Source organism: Drosophila ananassae, chromosome 2L, assembly GCF_017639315.1.
Source record: "Drosophila ananassae strain 14024-0371.13 chromosome 2L, ASM1763931v2, whole genome shotgun sequence".
NCBI lineage: Eukaryota > Metazoa > Arthropoda > Insecta > Diptera > Drosophilidae > Drosophila > Drosophila ananassae.
This window is the reverse complement of record NC_057927.1, coordinates 8945202-8959101: the sequence shown is the minus strand read 5'-3', so window position 1 is coordinate 8959101 and position 13900 is coordinate 8945202. Positions and strand designations below refer to the sequence as shown.

The 13900-nt window shown below is 45.2% G+C and overlaps 5 protein-coding genes across 12 annotated transcripts in view; 2 read left to right on the top strand and 3 right to left on the bottom strand.

Moving 5' to 3' along the window:
• The window catches only part of LOC6500845 (protein held out wings), a 28593-nt gene extending 25362 nt beyond the window's left edge, over nucleotides 1-3231 (bottom strand). For 3 of the 7 annotated variants that reach the window (XM_014911271.3, XM_044715069.1, XM_032449855.2), the window contains exons 1-2: nucleotides 3008-3231; nucleotides 1783-2313 (exon numbers count right to left, since the gene is read on the bottom strand). In XM_014911271.3, the coding sequence (XP_014766757.1) occupies nucleotides 1783-2137 (355 nt within the window). In that variant the 5' untranslated portion in view covers nucleotides 2138-2313; nucleotides 3008-3231. Of the gene's footprint in view, nucleotides 1-1782; nucleotides 2314-2963; nucleotides 2982-3007 lie in introns of those variants that run through there. The other 4 variants (XM_014911272.3, XM_032449856.2, XM_032449857.2 and 1 more) reach the window with 2 other exon arrangements.
• Nucleotides 3232-7574: 4343 nt separating this feature from the next.
• LOC6500844 (probable ATP-dependent RNA helicase pitchoune) lies at nucleotides 7575-10209 on the bottom strand. Its single transcript, XM_001953988.4, has 5 exons — nucleotides 9889-10209; nucleotides 9613-9831; nucleotides 8739-9419; nucleotides 8055-8680; nucleotides 7575-7989 (listed from the first exon to the last, which is right to left on the bottom strand). The coding sequence occupies exons 1-5, from the start codon at nucleotides 10070-10072 to the stop codon at nucleotides 7663-7665; spliced, it is 2037 nt and encodes a 678-aa protein (XP_001954024.1). The 5' UTR covers nucleotides 10073-10209; the 3' UTR covers nucleotides 7575-7662.
• A 273-nt stretch (nucleotides 10210-10482) lies between these two features.
• Nucleotides 10483-11642, bottom strand: LOC6500843 (fas-associated death domain protein). 2 transcript variants are annotated; one of them, XM_014911266.3, is made up of 2 exons: nucleotides 11566-11642; nucleotides 10483-11435 (listed from the first exon to the last, which is right to left on the bottom strand). In XM_014911266.3, the coding sequence occupies exon 2, from the start codon at nucleotides 11406-11408 to the stop codon at nucleotides 10704-10706; it is 705 nt and encodes a 234-aa protein (XP_014766752.1). In that variant the 5' UTR covers nucleotides 11409-11435; nucleotides 11566-11642; the 3' UTR covers nucleotides 10483-10703. The 2 variants fall into 2 exon arrangements, with proteins under 2 accessions (XP_014766752.1, XP_001954023.1); XM_001953987.4 differs by having other exon boundaries at nucleotides 11577-11638.
• Nucleotides 11643-11754: 112 nt separating this feature from the next.
• On the top strand, nucleotides 11755-11933 carry LOC116654668. The gene has a single exon (XM_032450037.2). The coding sequence runs from the start codon at nucleotides 11755-11757 to the stop codon at nucleotides 11857-11859; it is 105 nt and encodes a 34-aa protein (XP_032305928.1). The 3' UTR covers nucleotides 11860-11933.
• Nucleotides 11860-13801, top strand: LOC6499739 (pre-mRNA-processing factor 17). Its single transcript, XM_001953986.4, has 3 exons — nucleotides 11860-12559; nucleotides 12620-13098; nucleotides 13163-13801. The coding sequence occupies exons 1-3, from the start codon at nucleotides 11860-11862 to the stop codon at nucleotides 13694-13696; spliced, it is 1713 nt and encodes a 570-aa protein (XP_001954022.1). The 3' UTR covers nucleotides 13697-13801.
• Nucleotides 13802-13900: the final 99 nt, after the last annotated feature.

The following is a 13900-nucleotide window of genomic DNA, read 5'->3' as shown; positions in this document are numbered from 1 at the left end:
TCCAGGTGATTATTCTTCATTATCGATATCTTTCCAATCGAAAACAGATCGAAATTTGGCTAATTTATGGAACTTTATGCGAATTAGTTCAAAAATCTCCACTTTGTGGATTTTGAAGGGAATTAGGGTTGGCACTTTACCAATAACTCAAGGAGCACGACGATACTTCGATTATCCTTCATTATCGATATCTTTCCAATCGAAATCTGGCTTATTTATGGAAGTAGGCTCTTAGAGTTGACACTTCACCAATAACTCAAGGGAGCACGATAGTACTTCGATTATTCTTCATTATCGATAAATTCTTAGTAATCGAAATTAGATCGGAATCTTGCTAATTTATGGAACTATATGGGAGTCAGTTCAGAAGTGGAGGGAACTTAGGGATGGCACTTCACCATTAACTCAGGGAGCACGATATTACTTCGATTATTCTTCATTATCGATATATTCTTATGGAACATGGATTTTGGAGGACTCTTAGGGTTGACACTTCACCAAAAAGTCCTAGAGTGCAACGGTACTTCGATTACTCTTCATTTTCGATATATTCTTAATAATCGAAATCAGATCGAAGTCTTGCCAATTAATGAAACGATAGTTCGGAATCCCCCACTTTGTGTATTTTGGGGGGCTCTTAGGGTTGCCACTTCACTGGAAACTCAGGTAGTACAACGGTACTTCCATTATCAGCCATTAGTCCACTTCGAGTTCGATTATCAGAAGCAGGAAGCAAACTGAGCATTATTTATGAAGAATTTAAATCAGAGCTGCCGAACCAGAACCTCTCGAGTGGGAATCCGAAAGTACTCGCAGTCGAGAGTACCCTGGAGTATCTGCAAGTACGCCGCAACTCTCAGCCGAATCTGTATCTGTATCTGTGTATCTGTGCAACATAATTTTGTCATTACGAGGCGACACTCGCCCGGCCTGCATATGGCCAGCAGATGTTGGGCAAATAATCCAGAAACGAGGCGAGATGCGACCAGGTAGTGGCACGCCCCTTGCCTTCCCTACCCGCCCCCGCCCCCGCCTCGGCGTGGAACCCGTAGCATTCCCGAAAGTTGACTTTTCGAGTGGTGTTTGGTTTAGGTCGGTTTTTGGTGGGTTTTTTGTTTTTCCTTGCCTCGGGCGTGGGCGTGGGCGTGGGCGGAGGTATCTGTCAGATACATCTGTGCTTGCTCGCAGATAGCTTTCGATCTTTCGGAGTAGAACCCACCGGATTGAGATAATTGAGAGGCCCTGGGACCGCCTGTGGAAAGTTATCACATTTTCCCCCCCACGGCTCTCCAGTGTACCTTCTCCCGCATCCCGCCTCCACCCACCAAATCTCCATTTTTTTTTTGTGTACGAATGGCCGAGTCAACAAAGAAATCATAACAAGAACAACAAGGGGGAGCCCAGACACAAAAGCGAAGAAGACCCAAAGAAGGAGGCGCGATAGGGAGAGAGCCAAAAAGGAAGTAACTAAAAATAACAAACACTCTTCGGCTCTCCTGCCTCGCCTGCCAGCCAGCCGTAAGGTGGAATGAACTCGGCAAGGAGGAGAAATGGAGAGGAGAGACGACCAGACACGCGAGATCAGGGACGGCGGGAACTTAACCCATTGGAGACAGAGCCAGTCTATGTGGATTTTGGCCAAAAATTCAGGGTCTCAACTGGCAGATGATATCATTTTCGCACTCGACATGACGAATCTCTCTAATTTTGAAGCTATGAGGTCTGGAGGGTGGGGGAGTACATCTCTTATAGCCAGTTATCCTGGTGTCCAAGTCCACTTACCTTCGTCCAGCAGGCGCTCGACGTGCGTGAAGACATTGGGGAAGGCGGCCAGCTGCTTGCGGTCCTTGAGCAACTGGGCCAGATAGTCGGCGATGCTCTGTGTGCTCTGCTGCTGCTGCTGCGGGGTGAGGTGGGGCACCTGGGGCACCTGGACCTGGACCTGGACGGCTTGCTGCGCCTGCGCCTGTGCCTGGGCCTGAGCCTGGGCCTGGGCTTGGGCGGCCTGGACCGCCTGAACCTGCTGCTGGGCGGCCTGCTGCTGCTGTTGAACGGCGGCTGCTGCGGCAACTGCGGCGGCGGCCTGTTGCTGCAACTGCATCTGTTGCACAACGGCTTTGCTCTCACAGACACTCATTTCGCGTGTGTGTGTGTGTGTGTTTGTTGTTTTGTTGTTGTTGTTGTTGTTGTGGGGGGGCTTTGTTTATTCTGGGAGATTCTTGTTACAGAAGCGTATGTATATAACTTATAACTTGTTTCGAGGGGTCTTTGCAACAATTTTTCACTATTTTTCAGCTTCTTTTCAACACCTTACTGTGGGGATTTGTAAATTTTGTTAAATTCATTAAGTAAATCGTTCACGAGTCGTCCATATATATTGATTTGCCACAAAACGGAAAACAGAAAACGAAAAACAGAAAACGGAAAACAGAAAATGAAATGAAAACAACTCCACCCAAAAAAAGGTTTTTCGGCCAGCAACAACAACTACTCAGTCTCTCGCATACCCACTCACACAGACACACAACAAATACACACACACGGCGAGGAGAGAAGACAGAAAATTCCTCAGCGATCGCCTCTCGGAGATCGTGGGTATCTGTGTGCGTGTGCTTGTGTGAGTGAGCGCAACAACCACGACGGAGATGAATGAAAGCAGAATGTCAAAATATCTGCCTCTCCCTCGCGCTGCAGCAAATACAACAAAAACGAAAACGAAATAATTTTATATGCAAATTACACTTCTTATTTCCAGCCGATTTACAGAACTTGTCGAAATCATTTGTCGCTGGCGAACATATTTTGCCAAATGCAATTCATCTGCGATTCTTAAACTCCAAAAAGTGCCTCGAAAGGCTGAAAATTTTGCAGAAATATGCACAGTTGCTGATTATGTATTTGTTGTTGCTGCTATTGCTGTTGTTGTTGGTGGTGGGGGCCCAAGCTGCGTTTTTAGTTTTCACGTTTTGTGGCGTTTCCGTTTCTCGGTCTTGAGGCGAGTACACACATTGTCCGATCGAGGATCTTCTACTTGATCAATACGGTCTCGGGACGATTCCCTTGGGCTTCAGTTTAGTCTTAGATTTAGTTTTAGGTTTTAGATAACTGAACCGAACCGAGTGAGAGCTGACGAGCGAGTGAGACGTTTCTCGCGTTTACGTTTTACGTTTGTACTTTTATCATTTTCCCGTTTGTATATACATTCGCTTCGTCGTTACGTCGTTACGTTACGGAACAACATGTTCGATATCGCGCGATCGTTGGTATTTTCAGTCACTTTTCTGGTATTTTTTTGTTATCGAAATCTAATTTTGTGTTCCCGCCCACGTTCTAACCGGTTTACCCGGTTCCCAAAAACACCCTTTTTTCGAGTTGGGTTTTCGAAACCTTTACTTATGTATTTAAAAATTGTATTTTTAATTTAAAATTTAAAAATCTATAGGCAAAACAAAAATAATAGATATATTCATGAGAGACCTCGCTTTAAAGATCACCAGTCTGAGTGGCAGCCTTTGGCGCGTAGGCGTTGAAATTCAAATTGAGGCATATGAATTGCGTACTGAAACTGCTGCGACAGATTAGAACCGAGCCCGGACAAGTGCGGGGGCAACTTCAGTTTGGCCAAAACGCCATGCAAATGAGTTGAGCCCAAAACCCGCATTGACCAAATGTTGGTGTTAACTTGGTTAGCTGTTTCAGCCAGTACCAGTACCTGGTGGTGCGAAATGTATGTGGGAAAATTGGCATTGGCCATATAAGCGACCCTAGGCCGACAACAACTTTTACTTTCCATCGCAGAGACTCTTTTCGCCGCCTGGCTTCCGTGTATTTGGCCAATGCGGCACCCGCATGCACTTAAATGAGACGTGAAAGTTTCCGAGTGGACTCCGATGGACATTGGACATCGATTCATTGGAAAGCAGGCGCCCACCATTGGCCTGGCCAAGACGAGTCCCACAGGCCTAGATACCACTTGCTGTATAACAACTTTTTTTTAACAACATGGTTGAAATGTTGAAAAGTTAAAGGGATTTTTCGAATTATTTTTTGAACAATAATGTATTTTTGAGTGCACTTGCCTCTAACCGATCGACCCGAATGCGTGTGGGCCGCCATTATTTTATATGGGCCCATTATACAGCCTTTACTGCCTTGGAAATATGTGTCAATGTGCGGCGATTGAGACATTGTATCTTATGGATATGGACTCCGATCGCCGCCAAAAGCCCTTTCCAATCCAAACACCTACGCGGCGGCGCACATTTCTGTTTCTGTTTGGACATCTGGCGGATCCAAGAGTGCCAGGTTTTCCGTGGGCCGCTAATCTCTCTAGGGCTTTGTATTTATCTTTCCTCAGTCTTTGTGCTTTTTTATATTTTCGTAGCTGTTGGTAGCTACTTTTCGACTCAAATCCCCACAGAACAAAGCCTCTAGCAACTGTAAAGTGCAGCGAGAAAACCGTCAAAATATTTTAAAAGCATTCCCCAGTGGGCCTATTTTTCACATTTTTTAGAGGGTTTTAACATTTTTAACATTAGTTTAATCTTTTCTTTTATAGAGATTTGAAATACATGATCCGATCTATGATCGGAGTTTTTTAAATGAATCATAATCTATTAAATTTGGAAAATGTGTTGGAACTCTTAAACAGTTTGTCAACAAATTCTCTACAAAATGAAAAGCGTCATTGAAATCCATTTTAAAGTTGAATTTTAACTAATAATAATTAGGTTTATTTTATTTTTCTTTCACATTATTGTTAAGGCACTTAATTACTACAATTACAAACTAAAACCAAAAAGAGGTTTAAACATAAAACATTAAAAAAAACCATAACAACAAAAAATAGGCACTTCATAAGCTGTCAATCCCACAGCCAAGTCTGTATCTTTGCCATTTTTTAACCGATTCTTAAGTGGAATTAAACGAATTTTCGATCGAGTCCCTATTTAATGATTCGATTTAATTCGATTCTTTGGCAGTTTTTCCATAGAGCTCCTAGAAAATCGGGAAATGCATAGGGACGCCTTTATGGCTGAAAGCTAAGTCTATATCTTTGCCAATTCACTCTCGATCCACGAGCCATATACCTCAAAAGATTCTTCGATCGATTGGCTTTTAACCTCCAAACTCAAACTTCAATTAAACTTTGAATTCTATTTTTTATCAATTATTTCCATGGACTCTCTTAGAAATTTGGAAATGAATAGAAGCTCTTTAGCCCCTTATATTAGTCACCTGTACCTGAACCTGTATCCAATTAATACTTAAATTAAATAATACCTTAAGCATCCAAACCTCCTATAAAATAAGTTTTTTGTCTATTTTTCACGACTCTTTTAAAAATATAGAAATAGAAATCTGTGCAGTTTTCTCCAGATTTTATAGCGATTTCCTTCAAATGATAATCTCTAATAGTTGCTTACAAAAGCCAAGGCATTTCGGTTGTACCTTATTCTGAAATTGGCATTAAAATATTACTCCTCGTGAGGCGACAGTACCTTCTTATAAGGAAGTGGCCCCCCAGACTGCCAAACCACCAAATGGAGTCCCCACCACCTTGGCCAACACTCAGTCTCTGCTGGCCAACTGGCATCCTTTTTTGTCTTAAGCACATTTCGGCCAAATGCAAATTTGGCCAAGACATTTAACGGCTGTGTGGTGGACTGGGCCGTCGAATAAGCCATTCTTTTGCCTGATTTACCCCCGACACAGAAAGCCCACTGGCAGTGTGTGTAATTAGCAATGTGTACAATATATTGGTTAAAAGTGGCAGTGGGAATTCAACCAGTTTTCAGTTGTTTCCATTACGCACGACGAGCTGCGTGTGGGCGCCTCCGGTTTTGTTTTTCGAATTTTTGTTTTTTATTCAACTTTGAGACCTGCAACACCCACACAGGTACTCATATGCAGGCCGCTCTGGTAACTCGGGTGGTCGTAAAGGGTTTGGATTTTGGAATTTTTCAAAATTTAAAAGAGAGTTTCTTTAAGATTTAATATTTATTTTATATAATAACCATAATATTTTTAAAATAAGTGAAAAAGAACTGCCACGACCACTTTTGCCGCCTGTGCCAGTGCAACTTCACAGTGTGTCACAACCCACAGGTGTATGCACTCAGCCCCACCCCCCTCCAGTTCCATTCATAAAGTTTCCAGTTTGAATATGCATATAGTATGCTCTCGGCTCACAACCTGTCCGGCTGATTCGATTTAACAAGCCGCCAACTAAGCCAAACTAACCTAACCCCGGGTCCCGGAGCGCGCATGAATGGCCAAGCCGAAAGGCCCGGGGTTTCATTCACAGAAAATATCGTTAGTTGGCCGCCACAAGTGTGAGTTCGCATGAATTTGTGGTCTGAATGGAGGGGGTGTATGGAGGCGAGTGTGTACCTGTGGGCGTTGCGGTCTTCAACGTTCATTCAAGCCGCCCACGCTCCCTCATCTAATTTGCTGATACATTTCGATGGCAGCCAACTGCTGCGCACTTACAGTCGATCATCCGGATCAGAAAAATTTTACTCCAATAAGGTTTAAATTTTGAAATTTGAGGCATAGTTTTGGCTCCAGAAACGTCCATAAGGTTCTAACCATTACCCAAAATAGAACAAAAGCTATGATAAAGGGGGCAACCCTAGTTATAACTTTCAAAAATTCAATTTTTTCAAAGCTTAGGTTCCTAGAAAAGTGATTTCTCAAAAACTACCATACCGATTCTGCCCAAACTTTGTGGGCTTCTTTTAAACAAAAAAATGTATTCTTTAATCGAAGGATTGTTGATTTAAGACTACATTATCTTCAACTTTAACTAAATTTGTTTGAATTTTGTGCTTCAGATGAACCAGCTCCTTATAATATTGGTCACCGAAAACCATGTTTTTTATGCAGATCTCTTTATGCAGAATCTCTTGACAGAGATTTTTATTAAAATTTTTAATTTATATTTAGTATTTTTAGAAAATAAATGGTATTACTCAAAAATGTTGGTAGTTTTCTTTTAAATAATCCGTTAAAATGGTCAATTTTTCGCGCTACAACTAGGGTTGCCCCTTAAGGCCCAGTTTTTTGAAATCAAATTGCATTTTAAGCAGAAGTCGAAAAGAATTCTGTTTTAAATTACTCATAAATCTAAAATATTTCATATCAGACCATATTTCATGTTCAAATATTTCAAATTTCAGGCAGAATTTCAGGTTTTGAGAGCATGTGAAGTGTCTTTAGCGGGTGGAACATGTTTTATTGGAAAATAGACCGCAAGCCAATGCAGTTTCAATTGGTAACTGCATGTGCAGTGGGCGCCGCAAGTCACCAATTGATTAAGAGCCCGATTATCGATTAGCTGTCCCAACACCACATCAGCGACAGGCAGCCGAGCAGCTGGAGCTCCGCTGGGGGAGCGTGGGCCCCAAACTGGCACAATTTAACGGGCGAACCACGAAATAAGAGGCGCAATCGCCCAAATTTGGGCGTCCAATAAACATTTGAAACGAAAAACAAGCCACAAATATGGAGATGCCACATCCGCATGGAGAGATCGAGTGGGATGTTGCCGACCAAATGGTTGCGAGAGTTCGTGAAATGGAAACATTTATTGTATTTTTATTTTTTGCCTATATGTATACACACTCAAATAAAGAGACGGATCATTGCCCAAAATTAAAACTAACGCATAAACTTCTTGGCTTGACCTCGGTTGACCTGCTTAAAGTGCCGCTGCTTGCTGTCCGATCCCTCGTTCATCTTCTTGTAGTACCCGAATCCTCCGCCGCCCACTCTCTTCTCCGGTCGCTCCCGCTTAGCCGCGCCCACTTTCAGGTCCACCACGGGCGGCACCAGGAAGCCAAAGCTCTTGGCCACCGCCTGCAGGTCCAGGGTGTTGACATTGAATATCTGCTTCAGTTGGTGGGAGTCGTATGCCCGCACGTATGATTTGAACGCCTCCTTGGCGGATTGGTTCAGGAAGTAGTTCTTGGCTATCAGTTTCTCCAGCTGGAAGGACAAAAACATCCTTTAATATATGATTCTCCAACTAATTGTCTAACAAATGACTTTACCTGCAGCTGTATATCGGCAATTTTCTGCCAGGAGAACTCGAACTCATTCAGCGGCACCTTGGCGGCCTTCAGGTAGCGCAGAAAGCCCAACTCTTCGGGCCGCATAAGCAGTAAGGCATGTCCCGAGGTTCCCGAGCCTCTGGCCGTACGGCCGACCCTATGAATATATTCACGGGGGTCATCTGGGGGATCGTACTGCACAATCCAGTCCACCTGTGGAATGTCCAGACCTCGGGCAGCCACGTCCGTACAGAGCAGAATACCGGACTCGGCATTGCAGAACTGGAAGAAGGTGGTCGTGCGCTTTGTCTGCTTCTGTTTCCCATGGATGGAGGTCACCGGCAGGTCAATGTAGTTGAAGAGTTCGTGGTGGTACTTAACGGACATGCATGACGAGAAGAAGACCATCACCTTCTTCTTGCGGTTCTTCTTCAGGAAAGTGAAGAGCACCAGCAGCCGCTTCTCAGAGGGGCACACGATATAGCCCTGCTCCAGGCCATCGACAGTGGCCGTATCCTGGTTGTCGTGCACGCCGACATAAATGGGCTCCGCTTTGAGGGCCAGCTTCGAAAGGGCGTCGATCTTAGCGGTCTGAGTGGCCGAGAAGAGCATTGTCTGCCGCCGTTCTAAAAAAAGAAGAGGTTAATGAATTGTAAACAATATGGTATTCTTTGGCCTCCTTACTCGGTAGCAGATTTATGATTTGCTTCAGCTCCTCCTCGAAACCAATCTCCAATATCCGGTCGACCTCGTCGATAATCAGGCATTGCAGGTTCTTGTACAGGAAATCGGGTGAATTTTGCAAATGATCGAGGAGGCGACCCGGCGTGGCAACCAGTATATTAATGCCCTTGCCCAGCTTCTCGCTCTCCACCTGTCGGTTTGATCCGCCCATCACCAAGCCATACGTGTGGTGGTGATGCGCCATCAGTTCCTTCAAAACCCCAAACGTCTGCATGGACAGCTCTCTCGTTGGGGAAATGATGATCACTCCAGTGCCGTTTCGGGGCATGAAGCGTAGCTTGTTTATCAATTCGACAGCGGGTATCAGGAAGGCCAGGGTCTTGCCGGAACCTGTCTGCGCAGCTCCCACCAAATCGCGGCCCTTCAACAAGGGCGTCAATGATTTGGCCTGGATTTCGGTCATCTCCGTGAATCCCATTTCCTGCACAGCCCTCAATGTGGCCTCGGAAACGGCTCCCTTCAACGAGCTGAAGCTGCGATCATCCGAGTCCCGGTAGTCCAAAGCAGCCAGCGATGATTCCACGGTGAAAGGTTCATCGTCCTTGACGGGCTTGCCATTCTGGGGCTTTGCTTTGGTGGGCAGCAGCTTGGATTTCTTCGCTGGCACCGGCGTATCTTCATCTGGAATAGATTTTTTTCGTTATTTTCAAATATTAACTGATGATAAGGGTGGAAATTATTATATTCCTCAGTATTTTTGTATTGAATTTCATTTCTGCCATGGGCAGCATTAACTCGCTGATCCCAAGGAGTCAAATTCGCCTTTGAATCATCATTGCAAAGGTTACTGGCAAAGCATAACCCACTTACTGACCTTCCTCCTCATCTTCATCGCTTTCGTTGGCCAGTTCATCCTCCTCCTCTTCTCCCTCCTCACTCTCGTCGTCCACATCATCCTCTGGCACACCTTCGGAGTCCTCTTCATCGGAATCCGAATCAGAATTCGCCACCTGGATCTGGGGCTTCTTGGCTGCCTGCTTCGGTTTTTTCGTTTTGGCCACTGGCGCCTCTTGGAAATCGTCCTCTAAATCATCTGGAAGCAAAATATCACATTAATCAATGAGGACAAGATCTGAGTGGTGCCTCCTACCATCCTCTTCTTCCACAGGCTTCTTGGGCTGCTTTCCTTGCTTTTTACTGGGTTGTGTCTTTTTTTGTTGCTGTGGAGGTTGCGGCTCTGGGTTTTTCGCCTTGCCCTTCTTCTGTGACAGCTCCTTCTTCATTTTCTCCCTCTTCACTATCTTCTTCATCAGCAGCTTCTCCCGAATCGACATTTTGGAGAGTTCTTAAATATTTTAATTGATTTAAATGGTAAAGAAAAACAAGATTCCGGACTAAAACAAGCGCGCACGTGTTGCAGGAAAGTTATCGATAACGGTGTTAGTGTGACCGAATTCGCTAAAATATTTTTTAAATTAAAAAAATTAAAAATAAAATATTATTGATTTAAAATTAATCATTTTTATTGATATATATTAAAAGGTGAACTAATAAACTACATTATTATATAATATTCGGAATATTATAAAATGCATCTTTGTGAAAACATAAGTAAAATGTTTTTTTTTAACTTATTTTTTTTCATATACAAATGTATGTATGTATATACCTTATGTATAAACAAACTAAAAATGCATTATCTTTCGAGAATAGGTATCGTTATCATTCATATATCAAAGAATGATTCAATTTTTATTTTTGTTTATTTTAAAAAAATTTAACAAACATATATGTTAGTCTACATAACATATTTTCCATAATAAAAATCAGTTTATAAATGTGATGGCCGCTATTTTTGGTAGAAGCTTATCATATGACGCCGGGGAAGCACAATGTGTTATCAAAACTCTTGATAAAGTCTGAAATAGATTTATATATGTATCTATCTCCTGTACAAAACTAAAACTAATGCGACATTATCTGCTCCACCTTCTTTCGAAGATCATTGCGCCCACTCTCCCCCAGGGCGCGGCATAGACGAATCAGGAAGTGCTTGGGATCATGGCAGTCATCCTCCTCAATTAGCTGCAGCAAGCGAAGAATTTGCGACTTCAGGTCATTGGGGTAGCGCTGCTCGATCTCATCCATGGCTCCCTCGCCAATTTCAGCAGCTCGACCCAATCGCCGCCAGAAACGTCCCAGTTCCTCGGATATCTTTTTGAAAACAGCAGCCCGTTTTTGTTGCGTATACGCCGCTGGGCTGGTGCAGTTCTGGGATGGTGGTGGAGTGGCTAAAGCTGCTGGAGGAGCAGAGGGAGGGTACAACTGAACGGGAGCAATCCGCAGCTGCTGCTGCAGCTCCTCGGCAAGCCGGATCTCCTGGTAGTGATTCACCGTGTCGCTGCCTTTTTCCGGAGGAGTATACTCATCCAACGCATGGGCCAAGCTGGGATGGTTTACGCACATCCGACGCAGTGGCTCCACATTGTCCTCCGCCAGTTCGTCGGCCCTCTCCAGGCAGTCAATTAGCTCCTCCACGCTGCGGATGCGGTCATATCGTCTCTTAGATCCAATTTCCTCGCTGAACATTTCCTTCAGCTGTTCCACATCTGTGTTTCCCTGGAAGGCCAATTTCTTCAGAATATCGTAGCTCCAATGGGTTCCGGTCATTGTGACTAATACCAGGAATGGCTGCGTCTGAAATGGCCCAAGGAAAAGAAATGGCGTCAACATTTTTGCAGATACCACTTTATTCAATAGTATTACGACAAACAAATTAATTGACGGTATAGTCTTTAAGATAATAAATATTTAAATAAATTCCTACACTATATTTACGTTGTGATAACGCTGCTTTGCTTATTCCTTCGACCAGTGAGCCCGTTCCCAAGATATATCGGAAATATCAACAAAAAATACCAAAATATCGATAAAAACGAACTTTTGCCATCTCTAACCACAACCCTCCACAAAAAATGCCATCTCCGTAAATCGGAAAACAAAAGTCGGAAACTTTATGGAAATCTCCATCGACGTCTTCGTTTTCCTGCTCTATACCCTGGTTGTTATCTATCTGCAGCATTTTGTAAACAAGTACACGGAGTTCGTGCGCAGCCTGTAAATGCTGGGCCTGCAATCATACGGCAGCTCCTCAGAGGGCGAGTCCGACCATGAGGAAGCTACTACCGCGGAAGCCCCTGTTCCAGCCCATCTGCAGCCCGTTGACAAGACACACTCGCTTTCCACACAAATCGCCATATGTGCGGCACCGGCGGTGGTGCCCATGGGCGCTGCGGCAGTGCCCAGGACGCTGGATCCCACGCTCAAGGAGGTTACCTACAATCCACGCTTTGAAGAGATGTACACTCCGGTCAAAGGGCCCGAGCACCCAGACATGACCATGCAACAGCGTGCTCCCCGAAACACGCTGGCCGGCTACGTAGAAAAGGCCCACATCAATGCGTTTGAGTTCGAGAATCAGCGCCGAACTTTCCACACCTACGGCTACGCTCTGGATCCCAGCGTCGACGAGCAAGCCGATGGAAAGTCGTATGTTGGGGATCTGCAATCGGCCTACGACGACAATGGAAAGACCGTCTTCGAGGCTCCCAAGCCCAAGAAGATGAGGAAGCAGGAGAAGAACGACAATCCGGAGGACATCGAAGGCTTCCTCGGACCCTGGGGTCGATTCGAAAACGAGGTTACGGTGGCCAAGCCTAATAAGCAAGAGCGTGCCGAGCTGGATGAGCTGCTTTCGAAGCGACACAAGCGCGGACGCATTCCGGAGGATAAGCCTCTGGAAGAGAAATCTACTCTACACAGTAAGTACGCCCGAAGGGTGTCTCTGGAATGCGTTTTTATTCAAATGTTTCTTTTTACAGTCAAGGATCAGTACGACTACCAGGGCCGGTCATATCTGCATGCTCCCCACGATCTTGGCGTGAATTTGCGGTCCAATGCGCCACCTCCTAAATGCTTTCTGCCCAAAGCGCACATTCACACCTGGACGGGCCACAACAAGGGAATCTCCTCCATCCGCTGGTTCCCCAAAACTGCTCATCTTTTGCTCTCTGGCTCGATGGATTGCCGGGTGAAGCTGTGGGAGGTTTATGGGGAGCGGCGGTGCATTCGAACCTTCTCGGGACACCGGCAGGCCATCAAGGACATTGCCTGGAACAACAAGGGCACCAACTTTCTGTCTGCGTCTTACGATCGGTATATAAAGCTGTGGGATGCCGAGACGGGCGACGTGGTGTCGCGATTCACGACCCGAAAAATGCCCTTCTGTGTTAAGTTCCATCCGGATAATAGCAAACAGCATTTGTTCGTGGCTGGAACCTCAGACAAGAAAATCATTTGCGTAAGTTGACTGAACAATAAATTACATTAACTATTTTAATCGCAATCTTTCATGTCACCCTCAGTGGGACACCCGTAGCGGAGACATTGTGCAGGAATACGATCGTCACTTGGGCTCGGTTAGCACCATTACCTTCGTGGACGACAATCGACGTTTTGTGACCACTTCGGACGACAAGTCCATGCGCATCTGGGAATGGGACATACCCGTGGACATGAAGTACATTGCCGACCCGACCATGCATTCCATGCCGGCTGTCACCCTGGCGCCAAATGGCAAGTGGATGGCCTGCCAGTCCCTGGACAACAAAATAGTAATCTTCTCGGCCCTGAACCGCTTCAAGATGAACCGCAAAAAGACCTTCACTGGGCACATGGTCTCCGGGTATGCGTGCCAGCTGGACTTCTCGCCGGACATGAGCTACCTGGTGTCCGGAGATGGCGACGGAAAGTGCTACATCTGGGACTGGAAGACGACGAAAATGTACAAGAAGTGGCAGGCGCACGATGGCGTCTGCATCAGTGCGCTGTGGCATCCGCACGAGGCCAGCAAAGTGGTGACTGCCGGCTGGGATGGCCAGATAAAATATTGGGACTAAAGAGTCCGCACAAAGTTATCCTAGATGTAAGTCCCGTATTGCCTATGTAAATTGATTGATTATATGTATATTAAATAGACCCACTGGCCAATGGCTCTGACTTTATTTACATTTATGTTGCCTCTTTGATAAGAGTGCGCCTGCGCAGTGCGCGGTGTCAAGCTACAAAACCACCCACCCACCCCCACCAGACAGCCAAAACAT